At 45.4% G+C, this 20,574-nt stretch overlaps 1 protein-coding gene and 1 pseudogene across 1 annotated transcript in view; both read left to right on the plus strand.

Annotated features, from left to right (window-relative positions):
• Nucleotides 1-20,574, plus strand: part of ZNF341 (zinc finger protein 341) — a 46,359-nt gene that overhangs the window by 17,084 nt on the left and 8,701 nt on the right. Inside the window, 9 exon segments of the mRNA XM_023754381.1 lie at nt 453-648; nt 1,936-2,026; nt 3,934-4,127; nt 6,260-6,450; nt 11,876-12,084; nt 20,192-20,207; nt 20,209-20,244; nt 20,246-20,263; nt 20,265-20,289. Of these exon segments, the coding sequence (XP_023610149.1) occupies nt 453-648; nt 1,936-2,026; nt 3,934-4,127; nt 6,260-6,450; nt 11,876-12,084; nt 20,192-20,207; nt 20,209-20,244; nt 20,246-20,263; nt 20,265-20,289 (976 nt within the window).
• LOC102424704 lies at nt 4,663-5,202 on the plus strand (annotated as a pseudogene).

Consider the following 20,574-nt stretch of genomic DNA (forward strand, 5'->3'; position numbering starts at 1 on the left):
AATAATAATAATAGTGGCAGTAGCAATAGGTAAAGTTTATTGAGTACTTACTATATTTTAGGCACTATTCTAAGTTCTCATTAGTTCATTAAATCCACACAACAACCCAATGAGAGGGGTACTATGATTAGCCTCATTTTACAGATGTGAGAACTGAGACAGAGAAGTTTAAAGACTTGCCCAAGATCTCTTAGGTTTTGTTTGGTTTTGTTTTTAAATCAATGTTAGAGTCAGGATTTGAACCTGGCTCCAAAGCTGCTTCTAACCTTCTGACTTCATGAAGTTCAAAGGGGTTTGGGGAGTGACTGGAGTGACTGAGCTAGGCGGGGGATTAGGATGGTGCTGTAGGTGGGGAGTGGCTGAGATCAGGGCCACTGTGAGGGTCCTCCAGGCTGGGGTGGTTTCCCCTGTTCCATCCCAGAGCTCTCTCCCTGACTCTGCTGTCCTTCTAGGTGCCAAACCAGTGTGTGGAGGCTCCAGTATACCCCACCCCCCCAGTGTACAGCCCCGGCAAACAGGGATTCAAACCAAAAGGACCCAACCCCACTGCCCCCATGACCAGCACCACTGGGGGCACCGTGGCCACCTTTGACTCCCCACCAACGCTGAAGACCCGACGGGCCAAAGGTGCCAGTGGACTCCCAGAAGGTGGGCTCACAGCCTGAGCATCTTTCCTCAGCATCGGCCTGTCCACAGGCTGCTTCGTTCTAGTCTTCCCTTTTATGATGATTAGGATTCAGTTTGTTTGCATGTAATGAAAAACCCAAAATAAGAGTGACTTCAAAATGATAGAATTTTTTCTCCTGTGCAAAACAAGGCCAGAGGTAGGCAATCAGGAGATCGTGTGCCTGTATGGTCACCAGGAACCCACATATCCTCTATCTTTCTGCTCTGCCATCCCTGGTGTGTGGCTTCTGCTATCAGGGTGCCTCATTGTGTAAGATGGTTACTAGAGCTCCAATCATTAATTTCATATTCTAGGCAATAAGAAGGAAAAAGGGGGCATCTGCCAGCTTCTAGCAGTTCTGCATGATGCTTTTGCTTACATCTCATTGGTCAGAACTTAGTCACATGAGCATATCTAGCAGCAAAGGAAGCTGGGAAATGTTCCCCTTAGGTAGAGCACCTGTGAGGAAAGAAGGGGAGAATGGATATTAGGCAGGCAAGAAACAATGTCTGCCACTGGTATGGGTTGGAAGCAGAGTCAGAAAATGCTGGCGGGTGAGAAGGGCAGAGAAATTGAGAAATTTTCAGGGCCTTCCAGTCACCTACTTCCACACTGCCTTTCTTTCACAAATATATGTTGAGTTTGGTGTCAGGCACTGGGGATCTAGCATCTTGTTCCAGGATTTCCCTATCCTCAGTTATCACAGTTTAATGGAAAAGACAGGGAATAAATAAATACTTATGGGTTACTCTAGGAAGGAGATTAATGGGGTACTATGATTGAGAATAATGCTACTTATCCATCTGGGAATGAGAAGGAAACAGCCTTGTGGCTATCTGAAGGACAAGGATGCCAGATAAGGGGAATAGCAGGTTCAAAAGTCCTGAGGTGGGATCATGTTTGAGGTCTTTCAAGGTTAGCAGGGAGTCTGCTGTAGCTAGATGGAGAGAATAATGAGGTTGGCAGGAAGCAGAGAATGCAGAGCCCTGTAGGCCACAGCAGAGAGGTCAGATTTTATCCTAAGGCAGAGGGGGGGCCTCTGAGGGGTTTGTCCTGCTCACCCAGGCAGAGCAGGACCTAGGCTTTCCTCCCCCCAGCACCTGGAGAGACTTACCTGTGCCTCTTCCCCTGCCTGTCCTTGAGTAGATCTCCCAGGGTCTGGGATTTCTGGCCCTAGGCCCCGGGAGTAGAGTGGCTGGAGGCTGCCCTTGGCACCCATAGCTTTACCCCCAGCCTCACCATCTCACTCCTCCCACTTTGTCTTTCAGCTGCAGGGAAGCCAAAGGCTCAGAAACTCAAGTGCTCATACTGTGACAAGTCATTCACCAAAAACTTCGACCTGCAGCAGCACATCCGAAGGTACCCAGGCATGGTGGGGCAGGTGGCTCCCAGGCAGCCCTGGCTGGGGAGCCATCTGCAGTGGAAGCAAGGGTCCCTTCCCAGCCTCCTAACCTGGGTGGTGTCCAAGGCCCCATCTGTCCTGTCATGGTTCTCAGAACTTCAGTCCAGGTCAGGATGATTTTCCCTCTTCTCTTCCAGGAGTAATGGGAGGGTCTGTGGAAGCTGCGGGGCCTGCCCACTGTGATGGGGAAGGTCCAAATGGGGTGAGGTAGGGGGAGAAGTGGACCTGAACTGATAGGGGCTTTGCAGGCATGAGGGGTGGTACCCAGTCCTTACCTCTGCAGAAAGGCCTGGCCTCAAGGACTGCCATGCTCTGCGTATATGACTCTGACTGCTCACTCAGGACTAACCACAATACCTCTTGTTCCAAGTACATGCAGGGAACCCCTCTGGTGCTCAGGTCTTTCTTCTATGAAGTAGAGGGGTGGACTTGTTCAGTGTTTCTCAGAGTGGGGTCATTGGTACATGAGATGATTTTAGGTGGTTCTTGGACATGGTTTCGAAAAGTTCTGAAAGACAGTGAAAAAATGATTCTCTTCAATTTCTTTCAGTTCTTGGAGAGTCAAAGGAGAAAGCCTCAATTTGGTGCTAGTCTCTCCTAATGCCTCTCACATGCTAGCTCATGTTTTATGAGAAAGAGAGAGAGAGAGAGAGAGAGAGAGAGAGAGAGAGAGAGAGAGAGAGAGAAAATGAATGAGCACACACGTCACAGATTCCAAACATGGCAGGCAGAATCTTTTCTTTAAACAGGCTTTCTCTGCCTTGGCACTATTGACACTTTTTATCACATCATTCTTTTCTGTGGAGGTCTGACCTTGCCTGGTAGAATGTTTAGCAGCATTCCTAACCTATAACTATTAAATACCAGTAGCATTCCTCATTTCTCAGCTGTGACAAACAAAAGTGTCTCCAAATATTGCCAAATGTTCTTGGAGGGCAAAATCAATCGCATTTGAGAATCACTGGTCTACACTGGTGCTGTCCAGTAGAACTTTCTGGTGGAAATGCCCAAAACGGCGCTGTCTAATAGGGTACCACTGTTGAGCACTTGAAATGTGGCTAGTATGATTAAGAAATTGAAATTTTTATTTTAATGAATTTAAATTTAAATAGTCCATGTGGTTTTGTCTACCTTATTGGGCAATGCAGCTCTAGATCATTTTATAATTATTGCATTTTGGTTACTTTTTATGACAAGTGGTTTTCTGTATACAATAACAAGTGGAAGCTTCATTTGAAAATATTTTAAGTTTTAAAACATAGAATTGGCCCTGGCCGGTATGGCTCAGTTGTTTGAGCATTGTCTTGTGCACCAAAAATTCGCCAGTTCAATTCCTGGTCAGGGCATGCCCAGGTTGCGGGTTCAAACCTTGGTCAGGTGCATACAGGAGGCAACTGATCGATATTTCTCACATCAATGTTTCTCTTTGTCTCTCTTCCCCTTTCTCTAAAATCAGTAAAAACATATTTTAAAAAAACATGTAAAATTTATTTGAAAGAAAATAGTAAATGATGATACAAGTGCTGTGCTGTGATAGCTAGGATATTTTCTCCTTCAAATAACAGAAATCCCTATTTAAATGGGCTTAAATTGTTAGGAAATGTTTCATCTCACAGTATAAGATGGTCATGGAGAAAGTTAGTTCCAGGGTGGTTGATTCAGCAGCTCAGTAATGCCACCAAGAGCACAGGGTCTTTCTGTCTCTGGTCTGCCTGCCTCAGCAAGCGGGCTTGTCCTTATGGTGTCAGAATGGTTGCCAGCAACATCTAGATGTTCTGTCTGGGCTTCCTGGTGGCCATGAGCTCCTGGGTTGAGGTCACATCTCCATTCCTACAAGGGTGCTGACAAGCCTTGTTTCCTGCAGCCACACTGGTGAGAAACCCTTCCAGTGCATTGCGTGTGGCCGTGCCTTTGCCCAGAAGTCTAATGTCAAGAAGCACATGCAGACTCACAAGGTGTGGCCTCCAGGGCGCAGTGGTGGCACCATCTCTCGCAACTCTGTGACCGTGCAGGTCATGGCCCTGAACCCCAGCAGGCAGGAGGATGAGGAAAGCACAGGTGGGTTGAAAGGGGGAACGCCACTCTCCCTACACCTCTCCTCTGCAGCTTCATGGGTTTTGTTTCTGTGTGGCTGTGGGCAACCTCCTTGACCTCTTTGGGCTTCAGTCTACTTCAGTGATAAAGTGGGGCATAGATGAAAGGAGGGATGACAAATATACAATTTGTGTGGTGTTACTCTAATGCTGTAGCCATGGCAACCATCACTAATCAATCACCTATCATTTTTGCTGAGTTTGGATACCACCTCAGAATCTATTTTCAATAGATGGCTCCAGGCAGTCACTCTCAGTTTATCTGAAATTGAAATCTATTTGGCCTCTATGGGCAGGTGATCTCCAAAGTTCTTTATAGTTTGTAAAATTGTCATCAAAGCCATCACTTGTTTCTGAACTAATGACCTTTTCCTTAATATTGGTTTAATTAGAGTAACACTGTCCAGGAAAAATATAATATGAGCAACATATGCCATTTAAAATTTTCTAATAGCTACATAAAAACAATATAAAAAGCCCATCTCCCTGGGCACTTCGCCATGGCTGCCTTCAGTGGTGCCAGCGAGGGCCTCCGCCATGCCGAGTACGCACTGCCCTCGACCAAATGGCCTGACACGGACATCCACCAGGGCCTGGCAAGATAGCTGTAGGACTGGGTGTTGCAGCTTTTGCATTTGCAGGTTGCTATGTATTTCAGATCTGGAAACCTCTGGAACAAATAATCACAGAAACTGCAAAGAAGATTTCAACTCCTAGCCTTTCATCCTACTATAAAGGAAGATTTGAACAGCAAATGAGTAGATGAGAAGCTAGTCTTATTTTGGGTGTAAACCCATCTGCTGGCAAGGCCAAGATTAGAACAGCTCACAGGAGAATCATGATTTTGAATCACCCAGATAAAGGTGGATCTCCGTACTTAGCAACCAAAATAAATGAAGCAAAGGACTTGCTGGAAGAAACCACCAAACATTGATTGATGCTCAAGGACTATTCTGAAGGAAAAAAAGGGGTGCTTAAAAAACAAAGTCCTGTGTATTTAATGTAAACCACCACTGACCATCGTAATTCCCATACATGTACATGTGCTAACTCTAAATAACTTAGTCCACTGTTATGTGGCATAATAATAAAAGATTAATAATCTGTCTTTTAAAAAAACATAAAAAGAAGGTGACATTAATGTTAATCATATGTTTTATTTAGCCTAATACATTAATATTGTCATTTTAGCATGTAATATAAAGAAATTATTAATAAGATATTTTATATTCTTTTTTTTATGCTAAGTTTCCAAAATCCATTTGCATTTATTAGCACATCTGGATTTGGACGAGCCAAATTTTAAGTTCTCAGTTGCCCCATGTGGCTCTTTGCCACTCTATTGGACAATGTAAGGCTGGGGCTTTCCTGTGCAGCCCCATAGGTGAGCAACACCTGCCACATGCCAGCCAATGAAGGGGTGTGTTGCTGTGCAAAAAACACATGGCCACTTTATATCATCTCCCTGTTGGATCTAGCCCTGCTGTGTATTTAGCCATTCTATGTATGCACTTTGAGTCTTTGTGAGTTCCTTGGAGAAGAAACCATTTTTTCTATTTTAAATTCCTAAAGTGCCTAGCACCAAGGGTTCAGTCATTTAGCAAACATTTATGGAGGCCTACTCTGTGCCAGGCCCCTGTCCTTAGAGAATGTGAGGGAAGGGCAACCAAACAAATGAGTGTAATTAGAACAAGGATAATAGTTGAATGTTAAAAAAAAAAAAAAAAAAGAACAAGGAGCTGGGGAGGCATGATGAGTACAGCTAGGAGCTGTGTTCAGGATTTTTAACAACCATGGAGAGAGGTCTAGAGTGTCTGAGGGGGAGGTCAGGGACCGGAGACTTGAGGCAATAGCTATTCATCAATTGGAATGTAAGTATTTCAGTATTTTAGCACCAGGAAGAGTGGTATCAGTGCACACCAACTGTATGTGAGTGCAGGGCTTTGAGAACAGTGTCCAACACCAAGCATGTGGTGGGTGTGGGGTGTACGCAGTGGAGCACGGAGGAGATGTTCCGTGATCCTTCCTGAGTGGTCTCTCTGTCCTGGTGCTTCCTCTGCCCTTCTCAGCGACTTCTCTTCCTGGCTTTCTCCATAGGGTTGGGCCAGACACTGTCGAGTGCCCCACAGCCCCAGGCCTTGCCCACAGCAGGTGAGGATGAAGGGGAGAAGCTGGAGGGCAAGCAGGTGGTCCTCATCGATAGCTCCTACCTATGTCAGTTCTGCCCCAGCAAGTTCAGCACTTACTTCCAGCTCAAGTCCCACATGACCCAGCATAAGAATGAGCAGGTAGGTGGGGAGTGGGCAGCGGGTGGATTGGGGGGTACTTCTATCCTGGTCATGAGCCTTGGCTGATGCTGGGGTCTTGAACATGGCCTAGAAAGGGGACGGGGGTGGGCCTCATTTAGTCTGAGCTACTGTCTAACCATTCAGGATGGGGCCAAACTTTCCCCTGTATTCTGCCTTGGTGGGGCCAGCTTACTGGGCCATTATGGTGCTGAGGGAGGAAGCCCACCTCTTAAGGGTCATATAATGAAGGAATCAGAGACAGGAAACATTCTTAATACCCTGAAAAAATCAAATGTCTGTGGGGATTTAGGACTACAGTCTTTTTTCCTTTTAATTGAGATATAATTCACATACCATAAAATTCACCCTTTTAAAAGTGTACACTTCAGTGGTTTTTAATATATTCATAGGTTGTACAGCCATCAACACTAATTCCAGAATATTTTCATCACCCCAAACAGAAACCCTGTACCCATTAGCAATCACCCTCTGCCCCCAGTCCCTGGTAATCACTCATCTCGTTTCTGTCTCTATGGATTTGCCTGTACTGGACATTTAATATAAATGGAATCATATAGTATGTGGCCTTTTGAGATACTGTTTTTTTTGTTTTTGTTTTTTTTTTAAATATATTTTATTGATTTTTTACAGAGAGGAAGGGAGAGAGATAGAGAGTTAGAAACATCGATGAGAGAGAAACATCGATCAGCTGCCTCCTGCACATCTCCCACTGGGGATGTGCCCGCAACCCAGGTACATGCCCTTGACCGGAATCGAACCTGGGACCTTTCAGTCCGCAGGCTGACGCTCTATCCACTGAGCCAAACCGGTTTCGGCTGAGATACTGTTTTTAAGGTTTATCCATGTTGTATCATGTACCAGTACTTTATTTCTCTTTAGGTAGAATAAATATACCAGACTGGTCATTACGGCGTTCCATTCGCTGGCTTTTTATATATATAGATATGTTTTCAGTTCGCTTGGGTATAAGCCTAGAAGTGAAATTGCTGGGTTACTTGATAATTCTATTCTAGTGTTTTGTTTTGTTTTCATATGTTTTTATTTATTTCAGAGAAAGGAAGGGAGAGGGAGAGAGAGTTATTGATTGGTTGCCTCCTGCATGCCCCCTACTGGGGATCAAGCCCGCAACCTGGGCATGTGCCTTGACCGGGGATCGAACTATGTCCTCAGGGTTCGGAAGTCAACTACTGAGCCACGTTGCTGGGCAGTACAGAACTATTTGATCCTACAGAGCTCTCCCTTGTGTTGCTCCTTATTAGACAGTCATCCTTCTCCCCAACATACTTAGCCTCCAGAAACCACTGATCAGTTCTCTATCTCTCTATAAGTTTGTCAGTTTGAGAATGTTGTATAAATAGAGTCATCCAGTATGTGACCTTTTGAGATTGGCTTTTTTTGACTCAGCATAAATTCTCTTGAGAATTGTGCTATTTTTTTAACCTAATTTTACATTTGAGTATTTTCTCATGTCACTATTATTTTTTTGAAGGACAATTTTTATTAGTTTTATGTACAGAAAACCCAACAGTGTACACGTAGCCAGTTTGGTGGCCAGTGTTTTTAGCCTTTGCCATTTCCAGCTTGGCAATAGCCTCTGACTTGGACCCAGGCCGTTGCCTCCCCAAGCGATGGGTCTCAGCATATCTGTTGTTGTAATTAGAACAGATAGCTCCCACCAGCTTAGCCAGAGCTCCTTTTTCTTCCAAGTTAACCTGCGTGAAGGCAACAGTGGTGCAGGTCTTCCTGTGGACGAGACACCCAGCCTGGCCTTCCCCTTGCTCATGCAGTAGGGAACCCCCATCTGCCAGCACAGGCAGGGCAGGAAGACCACCAGCTGGATGGGATCCACATTGTGTGTAGTCACTACCAGCCGAATCTTCTTGTTCTCTCACTGCGGGGTGGTGACGGTGTTAACCCCTGCTCAGAGGACAGGTGGCCTCTTGGTGGGGACATCCCCTTTGCTGGCAGCTTTTTTCTCAGCCTGAGCCACCATTCTCTGCTGCTTCTCTGGCTTTGTCTCTGGTCTGTACTTGTGGGCCAGCTTCGGCAGTTGAGTAGCTGTTTGGTGATCCAAGGCCTGAGTGAACTGGTCAATGGCACGTTCAGACACGTATAGAGAATAGCCCTGTGCTGTGCTGCTGTAGCTGAATGTAGCGGGGCCATTTGACAAAGCAGGTGAGGTCCCTTATGAGCTGGATGTCCTGTCCAATGCCAGAATTCTTGGGCCTTTTCTCAAACAGGGGATTTACCTTCTTGGCCTCCTGCTTCTTCATGACAGCAGGGGCCGGAGCCACCTTCTTCCCCTTGGCCTTCTTTTCTTTCTGCACTTTGGGCTACAGGAAAAGAGAGAAAGAAAAGGAAATTGTGGAAAATACGTAGCTCACATCACTATTTTTAAACACATAAATTTAATGGCTACATTTTTAAAATTCTATAGTTAAACTATTACTTCCTGAGTTTTGCTATTATAAACAAAACCATGGTGGGATCATTGTAATCAAATATTTGTTCACGCCAGAACCGGTTTGGCTCAGTGGATAGAGCGTCAGCCTGCAGACTCAAGGTCCTGGGTTCGATTCCGGTCAAGGGCATGTACCTTGGTTTCGGGCACATCCCCAGTGTGGGGTGTGCAGGAGGAGCCTGATCGATGTCTCTCTCTCATTGATGTTTCTAACTCTCTATCCCTCGCCCTTCCTCTCTGTAAAAAATCAATAAAATATATATTTAAAAAAAAAATTTGTTCACATCTCTAATTTTTTTCTCTTATGATAGATTCCTAGTGGGGGTGGGGGTTCATGGAAGTTAGTTAGGGTATCTTTGGTGACAAATCACAGAAACCTTTGATTCAAACTGGCTTAAACAATTAGGAAGTTTGTCATCTCATTTAACAAGCAAACCCAAAGTACAGCAGTTCCAGGCCTGAAACAGTCAGTTGACTGAACCCAGCATCAAGGACCCTGTTTTTCAGCTCATCTCCACCATCTCTACCATGTGGCCTTGTTCTCTACTGATGGCTCACCTGTGGTCCTGGGATAGTGGCCATTCTTTCTAGGTCCAGTTACAGTCTTACCTATGAGCAAAAAGGGGCTATCTTTTTCTGTGTCCTTTAAAAAAGTGTTTTTATTGATTTCAGAAAAAGGAACAGAGAGGGAAAGAGAGATAGAAACATCAATGATGAGAAAGAATCATTGATTGGCTGCCTTCTGCACACCCCCCACTGGGAATCAAGCCTGCAACCCAGGCATGTGCCCTGCTGGGAATTGAATTTTGACCTCCTGGTTCATAGGTCAACGCTCCACCACTGAGCCCCACCTGCCAGGCTTTCCTGTGCTTTTTTAGAAGTGAGGAAACCTTTCCTTGAAGATCTCTTGTTGGTCAGAGTAAGTGCATGTGCTCTGTCATTTAAGAATGCATTCTGCTGCAAATAATAGAAAACTGGCTTACTACTCAGAGTTTTATTTCTCTCACATCAGAAGAAGTCCTTAAGTAGGCAGTGTTGGGCTTGTATAGCAGATCAGATATGTCATCATGGACGCAGGCTTTTTCTGGCTTTATGTTCTGCTATCCTTAGCATGTGGCTTTCATTCTCAAGATTACAGGATGTCTGCTGGATCTCCAGCCATCACATTTGTATTCCAGTCAGAACATGCAAAAGGCAGAGGGGTTTTCCCTAGGAAGCTTTTTTGCCTTTTTGTTCTGGGAATGATGCCTTCCCTAAAGACTACTACATATCATTGGTAAGAAAGGAGTCATATGGCTGACACTAGATGCAAGGAAGACAGGGATATGGAATCAAATGGTTTTTGTTTTTTAAAAAAGAGGAAGGGGGCCCTAGCTGGTTTGGCTCAGTGGATAGAGTGTTGGCCTGGGGACTGAAGGGTCCCAGGTTCGATTCCGCTCAAGGACACATGCCCGGGTTTCAGGCTCGATCCCCAGTAGGGGGTATGCAGGAAGCAGCTGATCAATGATTCTCTTATCATAGATGTTTCTATCTCTCTCTCCCTCTCTGAAATCAATAAAAATATATTTTAAAAAGAAAGAGGAAGGGGGAAAGAGAGAGAAACATCGATTGGTTGCCTCCCACATGTGTCCCGACCTGGGATCGAATCCACAACCTGGATATGTGCCCTGACCGGGAATCGAACTCACCACCTTTTGGTGTACACAGGATGACACTCCAACCAATTGAGCCACACCAGCCTTTAACTGAGTATGTTACCGCCTTGAGCAAATCATGGTTCACTTTGTTAGGAATAAGGAACTTGTGTGCCTGGTCAGTGTGGTTCAGTGGTTGAAGGTTGACCCATGAACCAGGAGGCCATGGTTCGATTCTCCATCAGGTTGCTGGCTGATCCCTGGTAGGGAACATGTGGGAGGTAGCCAATCAATTATTCTCTCTCATCATTGATGTTTTTCTATTCCTCTCTCTCTTTCTCTTCCTTTCCCTGAAATCAATAAAAACATTTTTTTAAAAATTAAAAGAAAAACGAAAGCTTATGGAATTGTTTAGGCAACCAGGAGTGTGTACCACTTGTCAAAGTATAATTTTCAAAATGTTAAAAACATGATTCTCATGTAAATAACATAATGAATATGAGTCAGAATTTTATGTAACTCATTAATGAGGGAACTGGAAGGATGAGAAAGTTCAAAAGAAGATATGAGACACTAATATTTATACCTATATAGTACTATCAGGGGAAAAAGGAATACTGAAATGAGATTGCTAAGTTAGTATCTTAGAAATCTACACCTGAAACCTATATGATTCTATTAACCAATATCACCCCAATTTAATTTTTTTAAAAAGGATTGCTAAGATAGATACAAATCTGGTTAATGTCCTACAGGGCAACAAAACCTATAAGGTTTGGGGTTATCCTTTCTACCTGACAGAAGTCATTTATATCAGATCAGTTTTGTAAAAGTTAATATTTAGTTTTAGAGTCTGGATTCTAATCAGTGGTAAATAGTCAAAACAATGCGCATTCCCCCAGAGATGACCCCAGCTAGATAGCAGTTCTCAAAGTGAGGTCTCTGGACCAGCATCACCTGGGTACTTGTTAGGATGCGCATGTTCAGGCCACCAGATCTGCCCAATCAGATACGCTGGGGGTGGCGCCCAGCAGTCTGTCACTGTCATATGCGCTCAAGTTGGGGAGCCACTACTCCAGTATGAGATTGGAAGGCCACAATGTCATCTTTTTACTGTATTTCCAGAGCCTGAGGAAAGGGTAGTGTGGTTATTATGACTGGCTGAGAGGAGAGGACCCTCCAATCAAAATAAAAGCAGGGGAGTAGGGCCATTCACCAGCAGTGTTCCAGGTGGATGCCACAGGGCAGGGGGCAGCAGTGAAGGCAGCTCTCCTGCCTCCCCTTTAACCTGCTCCTGTCTACCATCAAGGTGTACAAGTGTGTGGTCAAAAGCTGCGCCCAGACGTTTCCGAAGCTCGACACTTTCCTGGAGCACATCAAGAGCCACCAGGAGGAGTTGAGCTACCGCTGCCACCTCTGCAGCAAGGACTTTCCCTCACTGTATGACCTGGGCGTGCACCAGTACTCCCACAGCCTCCTGCCGCAGCACAGCCCCAAGAAGGACAGCACGGTCTACAAGTACGTGTCTTCCACTTCCTCTCCCACAGGACTGTCAGACACCTCAGAGGGGAAACTGAGTCTCTGGGCTGGCAGAGTGGGTTCTGAGCCTTAGCACTGGTGGGGGAAAAGATGCTGGCCCTCCTTATAGCATTCTTTAACTTGGCAGATATTTATCCTTAAAAAAAAAGGGGGGGGGGACCAGTCTTTCCTTGTTACAGCAGAAAAAAATTTTTGATTTTTTTATACTAAAAACATTATTTTGTCTGATAATCTACAAAACTTAGGTTACAGTGGGAATGGTACACAGATTCTTAGAATGAAAAAACAAATTAACAAGCACATTTGAAAGCAAAAATCATACAAATAAGATTCTATTTTTTTATAATATATAAAATTTACGTTAAAGTTGAAGCTATATGCTTATTCTTAGAATGAACAAGGAATGCTTCAAGTGTAGATTTGATTTGGGGTTATTTTTTCTCACTGTCCTTTACATCACCTTAGTTTTCTGTTACAGTGACAAAGAGGGTCCCTTTGGCAGAAATGATGGAAGGCTCCCTCAGTTGTGCCACATGCTTTTAATCCTTAGATCCTCAAATCATTCTCTTTGGAGCTATCATTCCTTGATCAGCCTTTGAGTTTGTCTTCCTCAAGTGTTTTCTGGCTCCTCCTCTAGACTCTCCTTTGTTGGTGGGGTTATTTGCAGATATCCAGTATCTCTTTTCTAATTGTGAAATACTGCGTTTTTGCCCTGCAGTTATTTTGCTGTGCATTTGCCCTGTGTTGCTGTCTCACAATGCTCAGCAAATATGTGGGGATAGATCTTAGTGAAAACAAGGACTTGTTTGAGGACTCCTTCTAGTCGTTGGTGAATATTTTCATGTTAAATGACTTTTGTTTCTTTGTACAAAATTGTGCCTGCAAGGCCCTGGCCAGTTTTGCTCAGTGGTTAGAGTGTTGGCCCAAGGACCAAAGAGTCGTGGGTTCGATTCCCAGTCAAGGGCATGTACCTTGGTTGAAGGTTCCCCAGCCCTGGTAGGGGCACATGTGGGAGGCAACCAATCGATGTGTCTCTCTCACGTCAATGGTTCTTTCTTTCAGAGTCTGTCTCCCTCTTCCACTCTCTCTAGAAATCAGTGGAAAAAATATCCTCGGGTGAGGATTAAAACAAAATCAATATTGTACCTGCAGGTACTTGGCTGATGACCTTTGTTAGGGGGCCCTGCTGTAATTCCTGGGTGAACTTCTGAGGTTCAGAGACAAGTAAATATAGACCTTGAGTTTAGAATGCATGGGCTGCTTAGGGAGACAAATATATAAATATTTTTACCATATATTGTGATAAAATGCTATTTTATATATATATAAAGTAGAAGCCCGGTACACGAATTCATGCACAAGTGGGGTCCAGCTGGCCGCCCCATCTCAGGGCAATGGGCCGGGTGGGTGCGGGGAGGGGAAGGGGCCTCAGGTGGTTGGCCTGCCCCACCCCAAGGGGGGATGAACTCCTTTCGCTTTTTCTTGTCTGTGAAGCTCTTTATCTGGCCTTCAATTCTAAATGAGCTTTGCTGGGTAGAGAAGGGTGTGGCAAGAAATATTCAAAGTGATGAAGAGCAAGGACCTGCAGGCAGGGTGACCTTCCTTTTGAAAGGAGGTGGCTGCTCTGGGGCCGAGGGTTTGATTGGTCTCATGAAACCCTGGTCAGTCTTTGCATCTGGCAAGTGGAATCACTGAGGCCTATTTGAGAGTCGCCAAGGCTGGGAGCATGATCTCAGAGCAGTTACCACGTTCCTGAAGGGATGTTATGGGTCCTCTCTCATCAAAAAGCCTGTGTGTCTGTGTACACCAGCAGGGTTGCTTTAACACTGAAGCCTCCATCCGCAAGCCCACCTGCCTCCAGGAGCTGGTGGAAGGTTGAAAGTGGCTGCGCAGATGAGGCTGGTGCCAGGCCACCTGCCAGGTGTCAGCGGCTCAGCTGTCTGAGCCCTGGGGAGGGGGGGTGGCTCTGACATCACCACTGTGCGGAGGATTTGACCGCATGGGCAGCAGCAGCCTTTGCAGCCTCCTCGGACAAGAGCACGCGTTGGATCTGGGTTCTCACGCAGCTGGACAGAGTCCTGTTTAGAAACGGGTGGGTCTTGCATTATTTGTGCTATTACCGACAAAGAGGGTTTTAGGTTCTGGTACGTAAATATGTTTCCTGCTTATCCACCAGGGCAGGAGGCCGAGTGCAGCCACAGGCACAGCCACAGTTCTTCACTCCTTCACAGGCCTCCATCCAAGGGTGGCGATGCAGGCGCTTCACACACAGGGGGGCCAGGGAGCAGGGTCTGGCAGCAAATGCAGAACACAGCCATCCGCGGCCCTGCTTTTCCCAGACCTTCTGTCTCAGTCCCGATCTTCCCGCTCTGGGTCAGTAGTGGATTCAGACGTCTACCGGACATGATGTTGATCACATGCTGTTTCTCCGTGTGGGTGGTCAGCACGGGGTTCCTGAATCAGCCTGCCTTCGGCATTGTGGTGGTGGTGGGGTGACAGCATAAAGCTGGGAACACAACCCGTGTGGACTCCTCACTGAGCACCTTCTGTATACCTGGCTGGCTTCTCCCCTCAGAAGGGTGCTGACAGCTCAGTCGTATGCTCCCTGTGTCCCTGACCAGCAGGTGCGGAGGTGGGGGGGCCATTTGGGGGCTGGGGGGTTGGCTGCCACAGTGCGGGTCATAGCCACCGGTTGTTCCAGTTGTTCTGCCGTAATGGTCGCTGGGCATAGATATAGATATAGATATAGATATAGATATAGATATAGATATAGGTATATAGATATAATCTGATATAGAAATACCACAGTGGGAGGTAGGGAAGGTGTCCAAAGCAATGGTATCTGAACTGGGTTTTGAAGGATGAGTAGGAGTTTGCCAGGTTGGCAGTGGGTCGGGTGGAGTGCATTCCTAGCAGGAAGATGAACAAGTGTAGAGATATGAAAAAATTAGCATGTGGTTTGGTATGACTGTTGCATAGAGTACAAGTGGAAAGTGATATTTACATGAAGGCTGGGGGAGGAAGTGGTGCCAGGGCCTGGGGCCTTATAGAAATCACGAGATTTGAGAAGTTGGCAGGGGGACTGTGACTCATGAAATGGGGTATAGAGCAGCTGGCCCTGGGGGAGATTGGGAAATGGAGCCAGAGAGACAGGAAAGCCAGATGAGGCTTTTACCAGCCAAGGGGATGGAAATTTGTAATCGGAGGACATTTGCTTTTGCTCTTCCAGACTGTGGATTATCTATAAATTCCTTTGGCTATGTGGCCCTCTGGACTGAGATTCCAAGTAAAAGGAAGGGAGCACCTACTATGTGCTGAGCTCTGACTCTGGGATATTAATCCCTACAATCCTGGGAGGTAGGTTGTGTTAGTCAGCTCAGGCTGTTATAACAAAATACTATAGACATATGAGAGAGGGGGTGGGTGCCTTATCTCTCTGGTCTTTTTTTATAAGGGCACTAATCTCATCATGAGGACCCCACACTCATGATGTCATCTAATCTTTAACCACCTCCCAAAGGCCCATCTCCAGATACCATTACATTGAGGGCCAGGGCTTCAACATAGGAATTTTGGAGGGACACAGTTCGGTCCATAATGGTATCCTCCCCATTTTGAACATGAGGATACTGAGACTCAGACAGGAGAAGTGACCTGCCCACAACATCAGCAGGGATTCAGACCTTGTCCGGGACCCTGGAAGCTCCATAGCTCTGGTCTGGGAGTTTGCAGGCTGAGGGTTGAGCTCAATGCTAATGGCCCCGTGTCTGCAGTCAATCACTTCTATTGTGTTGGAGCTGATGGCTCAAAAGTAAGAGTAGGTGCAGGGAGGCAGGCCACTGTCTGGATGGCCTAAGGGCGAAATGGTGTCATGGTACTGACAAGGGCTGTGGAGCCACCTGCTTGTGCTCACATCTCAGCTTACTACAAACCCGATGGAAGTCCTTGGCAAGGCATTCAACCACTCTAAGCCCCAGTCTTCTCATCTGTGAAATGAGGATGCGATAGTGCCTACCCTATTGGATTATTTATTAGGATCAAGTAAGATGAGTATGAGGCACTTAGACATGGTGCCTGCAACATAATAGGTGCTCAATAAATATTATTGCTGTAATTTTTTATTTGTTTAATTTAGATATAGGTTTGGTTACTTGCAATAGAGACAAAAATAAGAGTGGCTTAAACAAGATGAGAGTTTATTTCTCTCTCATGGTAATGTTTGAGCAGGTGTGGTGGCTTCATTCCATTTTCAGGGGCCCAGGCCCCATCGGTCTGGCTGCTCTGCTTTGGGCCACATTACCTTGGCCTGCTTATGGTGCCTGCCCAAACCCCTCAAGTAAAATTCATGCTATATATTTACTTTTTCCTCTTAAAAATAAGATTTATTGATTTTTTTTCTAATTAAAAAATTCATGTTCAATGCAGAGAAAAACATCTTTTAAAAACCCATACAGAAACAAAAAATAAAACCCTGTCACCCAAGATAACCCCTATTAACCTCTTGATACATGCCTTTTGGTATATATCTGTAACAAGCATGTCTATAGGTTATGGATATAGATATAAATATCACAGCTATGTTTAAGTCAGATCATCCCAAACACAGTCACCAAATTTGATATAAATGTATCACACCATCTTCCTATTGCACAACTTCTGACAGATAGACTAAAACTTAATAGGATCTCTTTGGCCCAACTGGCGTGGCTCAGTGGTTGAGCATCGACTTATGAACCAGGAAATCATGGTTTGATTCCGATCAGGGCACATGCCTAGATTTCGGGCTTGATCCCCAGTGGGGGGTGTGCAGGAGACAGCCAATTAACAATTCTCTCACATCATTGATGTTTCTCTCTCTCCCTATCCCTCCTTTCTCTGAAAACCAACAAACAAACAAACAAGTAAATATAAAAATAAAAACTACAAAAAATCGTAGAGGAATTTCCCTTCCACCTTGACCCACCCCATCCCACATACAGTCGCTTTCAGGAAGTGTCCTTTTTCAACTTATTTTGACATAATTTCAAACTTCCAGAGAAATTATAAAACTAGTGCAAAGAATTCCCACAGATACTCTTCACCCAGACTTGCCAGATGTTCTTTTTATGACATTTGCTTTATCCTATTCTGAGCCATTTGAGAACAATTTGCCAACATGATACTCCCTTACCCTTTCTTTTTAGTGTGTATTTTCTAAAAACAAGGGTAACCTCTTACATAGACATGGTGTAGTTATCAATTAGGAAGTTAAATCAACACACTTCTGTTATCTAATCTACAGACCTCACTCAAAAATTTCCAATTGTCCCAATGCATCCTTTATAGACAAAGAAAAAGAAATAAAGTTTTTCTGGCCCAGGATCCAATCCAGGACCACACACATTTATTTCAGTTGTCATCTCTCTCTTTTTTAAAATAACTTTTTACTTATTGATTTTAGAGAGAGAGAAAGAGAGAGAGAGAGAGAGAGAGAGAGAGAGAGAGGAGAGAGAGAGAGAGAGAAGGAGGGAGAGAAATATCAGTTTGTTGTTCCACTTATTTATGCATTCATTGGTTGATTATTGTATGTGCCCTGACCAGGGATTGAACCTACAATCTTGGCGTATTGGAACTACACTTTAACCAACTGAGCTACCTGGCCAGGACAGTTGTCATGTCTCTTTACTTTCCAAGTCTTCAGTCTGTCTTTGTCTCTCATGACCTTGATATTTTTTCATATGTTTTTTAAAAAAATATATATGTTTTTATGGTTTTTAGAGAGAGAAGGGAGAGGGATAGAGAGATAGAAACATCAATTAGAGAGAAACATCATTGATGGGCTGCCTCCTGCATGCCCCCTACTGGGGGTTGAGCCTACAACCTGGGCATGTGCCCTGACTGGGAATTGAACTGTGACTTCATGGTTCATAGTTCAGCATTCAACCACTGGCTGGGTGATGACCTTGATATTTCTAAAGAGTGTAGGCCAGTTATTTTTTAGAATGTCCTTAGTTTAGATTTGTCTAGATCCAAATTCGTACTTTGGCAGAAATATCACAAGGTGATGCTGTGTCCTTCTCAATGCATTATATCAGGAGGTACATGATGTTGGTTTACCCCGTTGCTGGGGATGTTACCTTGGATGACTTAATTAGGGTGGTTTTTCTTTCAGGGAGTTTTAATTTTAGTGGTTATTGCTAAAATATTTCCCACACAAACCTGTGTCTCCTCACTGCTGAAGCTGGTGCAGTTCTTAACCTCTTCCTCACACCAGCTTGTGAGGTTTCTGCCCTCCTGATAGCTCTCTTCCCACCCCCACCCCCTCCCTTTCTTTCTTGCTGTGGAAGCACTTCATTGTGTGGTTTGAGGGGGGTCCCCTGTGCCCTCCACAGGTGCACCTGCCTGCTGCTTTCCCATGGTGGCCCTGGTATATAGTTGGCAGGGCCCTTGTTTTTGTTTTTGGCATGAATTGCCTACTTACCTTTGGCATTCCTCGCTGGTACGGCATCGTAATTGGTTTTATTTGCTGGCAAATGTTTTCATGGTGGGGAGACAATGGGATCTTCAGGTTTGTGGCCTGAAGCTGCTATTTTTAAGACAGTTTAGCCACAGTGATATAAAGACTGTTTACACTAAAGACATGTCTATCTATAGTGCTTTGCGGTTTATGAACTATTTAGCACAGTTGTGTCCTTTGACTCTCATGACAATTTTAAAAATGAGCGAGGGGCATGTCCATTTGGGATTCCCACCCCGTTTTATGGATGAGGAAACTGAGGGTCAGAGATGGGGAAGAACCAGGCCGGGATCATTGTCTCTCTGACTCTCATATAACAGATTGTTACTAGTGCTCAGAGCAGTTTGTGAAAAGGACAGATATGGTTCCTGTCTCCAGAGCCCATTTACTGGTGGAGGAGATAGATAATCATCAAGTAAGCAAACAAATAAAATAATTCTAGGTAATGAGTGCTGAAAAGAAGATAAACCTGGGTAACATAGAAAGAGTTGGGGGTGGACAGAGGGAGAAACTTAAGACAGGGTGGTCAGGGAGGGCCTCTCTGAGGAGCTGAGACACGAAGGATGAGAAGATGCTGCCTAGGGGAAAACTTGGGGAAGAGTGTTCCAGGTAATAGAAACAGCAAGTACAAAGGCCCTCAAGTGGAATCAGACTTGGTGTGTTTGAGGTACATTAAGGAGGCCAGAGTAGCTGGAGCAGAGTGAGTGAGCTGGGCAGTGAAGAAAGATGAAGTTTGGGAGTAGCAGTAGATCAGGCCAGTAGGGCCTTTAGACTAAGGTGGGGATTTTTTTAAAAATATATTTTTATTGATTTCAGAGAGGAAGGGAGAGGAAGAGAGAGAGATAGAAACATCAATGATGAGAGGGAATCATTGGTTGGCTGCCTCCTGCACGCCCCCTACTGGGGACCGAGCCCACAACCCGGGCATGTGCCCTTGACTGGAATCGAACCCAGGACCCTTGAGTCCACAGGCCGACGCTCTATACACTGAGCCAGACCAGCTAGGGCTAAGGTGGGGACTTTTAAGCAAGGGTGTGACATGATCTGATTTTTATTTTATTTTTTTAATATATTTTATTGATTTTTTACAGAGAGGAAGGGAGAGGGATAGAGAGTTAGAAACATCGATGAGAGAGAAACATTGATCAGCTGCCTCCTGCACACCCCCTACTGGGGATGTGCGCACAACCAAGGTACATGCCCTTGACTGGAACCGAACCCGGGACCCCTCAGTCCGCAGGTCGACGCTCTATCCACTGAGCCAAACCGGTTAGGCTGATTTTGATTTTTAAAGGCACTTCTGGCTCCCCTATGGGTAATGGACCTTATAGAGGGTAGGGTAGGGCGGGGGGGAGCGGGGGGGGGGGGGCAGTGAGGGGGCTACTGCACACCTCCCAGTGAAAAGGAATGACAGCCTGGAATAGGAAGGAGACAGGGGCTAAAGTACGCTGATTTGAGAATGAGAAAGAATTAAATGTAGGATTTTGCCTCCTAATGTTGGCCCTGGGGGAGTGGAGAAGCTGATTTTTGGACCTGCTGGGGGAGTCCAGGCCCCCCACATTACTCTCACTTCTGCCCCTTCCCAATTAGATGTGTCAAATGTGTCAAAAAAATACTCTACCCCCGAGGGCCTGGAGGACCACCCTACAGACCGCCACCCACAAATTTTCCCTGCCCAACTTGCCAAAAGGGGGGTATCCCCTCGAAAAAAAGGGGGCAACCGGGGGGGGGGAGGGAAAAACTCACTGGTTTCCTTCTCCCCCCTCTCCCCCCCCTAAACCCATGAAGGGCAAAGGTTGGGGGTGTCTCCCCCGATGACACTTCATCTTTGAAAGAGAAAGAGCCTTGCTTGCCCCCTTACCCCTTAAAAACCCCCATATGGCCCTCTTATGCTGCTTCTGTGCGTTGGCAAGGGAAGAAGGCCTGTCCCTAGGCCCAGGCCTCCGTGTCTGAAAAGGGCCCACCAAATTTCC

Source organism: Myotis lucifugus, unplaced genomic scaffold (genome assembly GCF_000147115.1).
Source record: "Myotis lucifugus unplaced genomic scaffold, Myoluc2.0 scaffold_60, whole genome shotgun sequence".
Lineage (NCBI taxonomy): Eukaryota > Metazoa > Chordata > Mammalia > Chiroptera > Vespertilionidae > Myotis > Myotis lucifugus.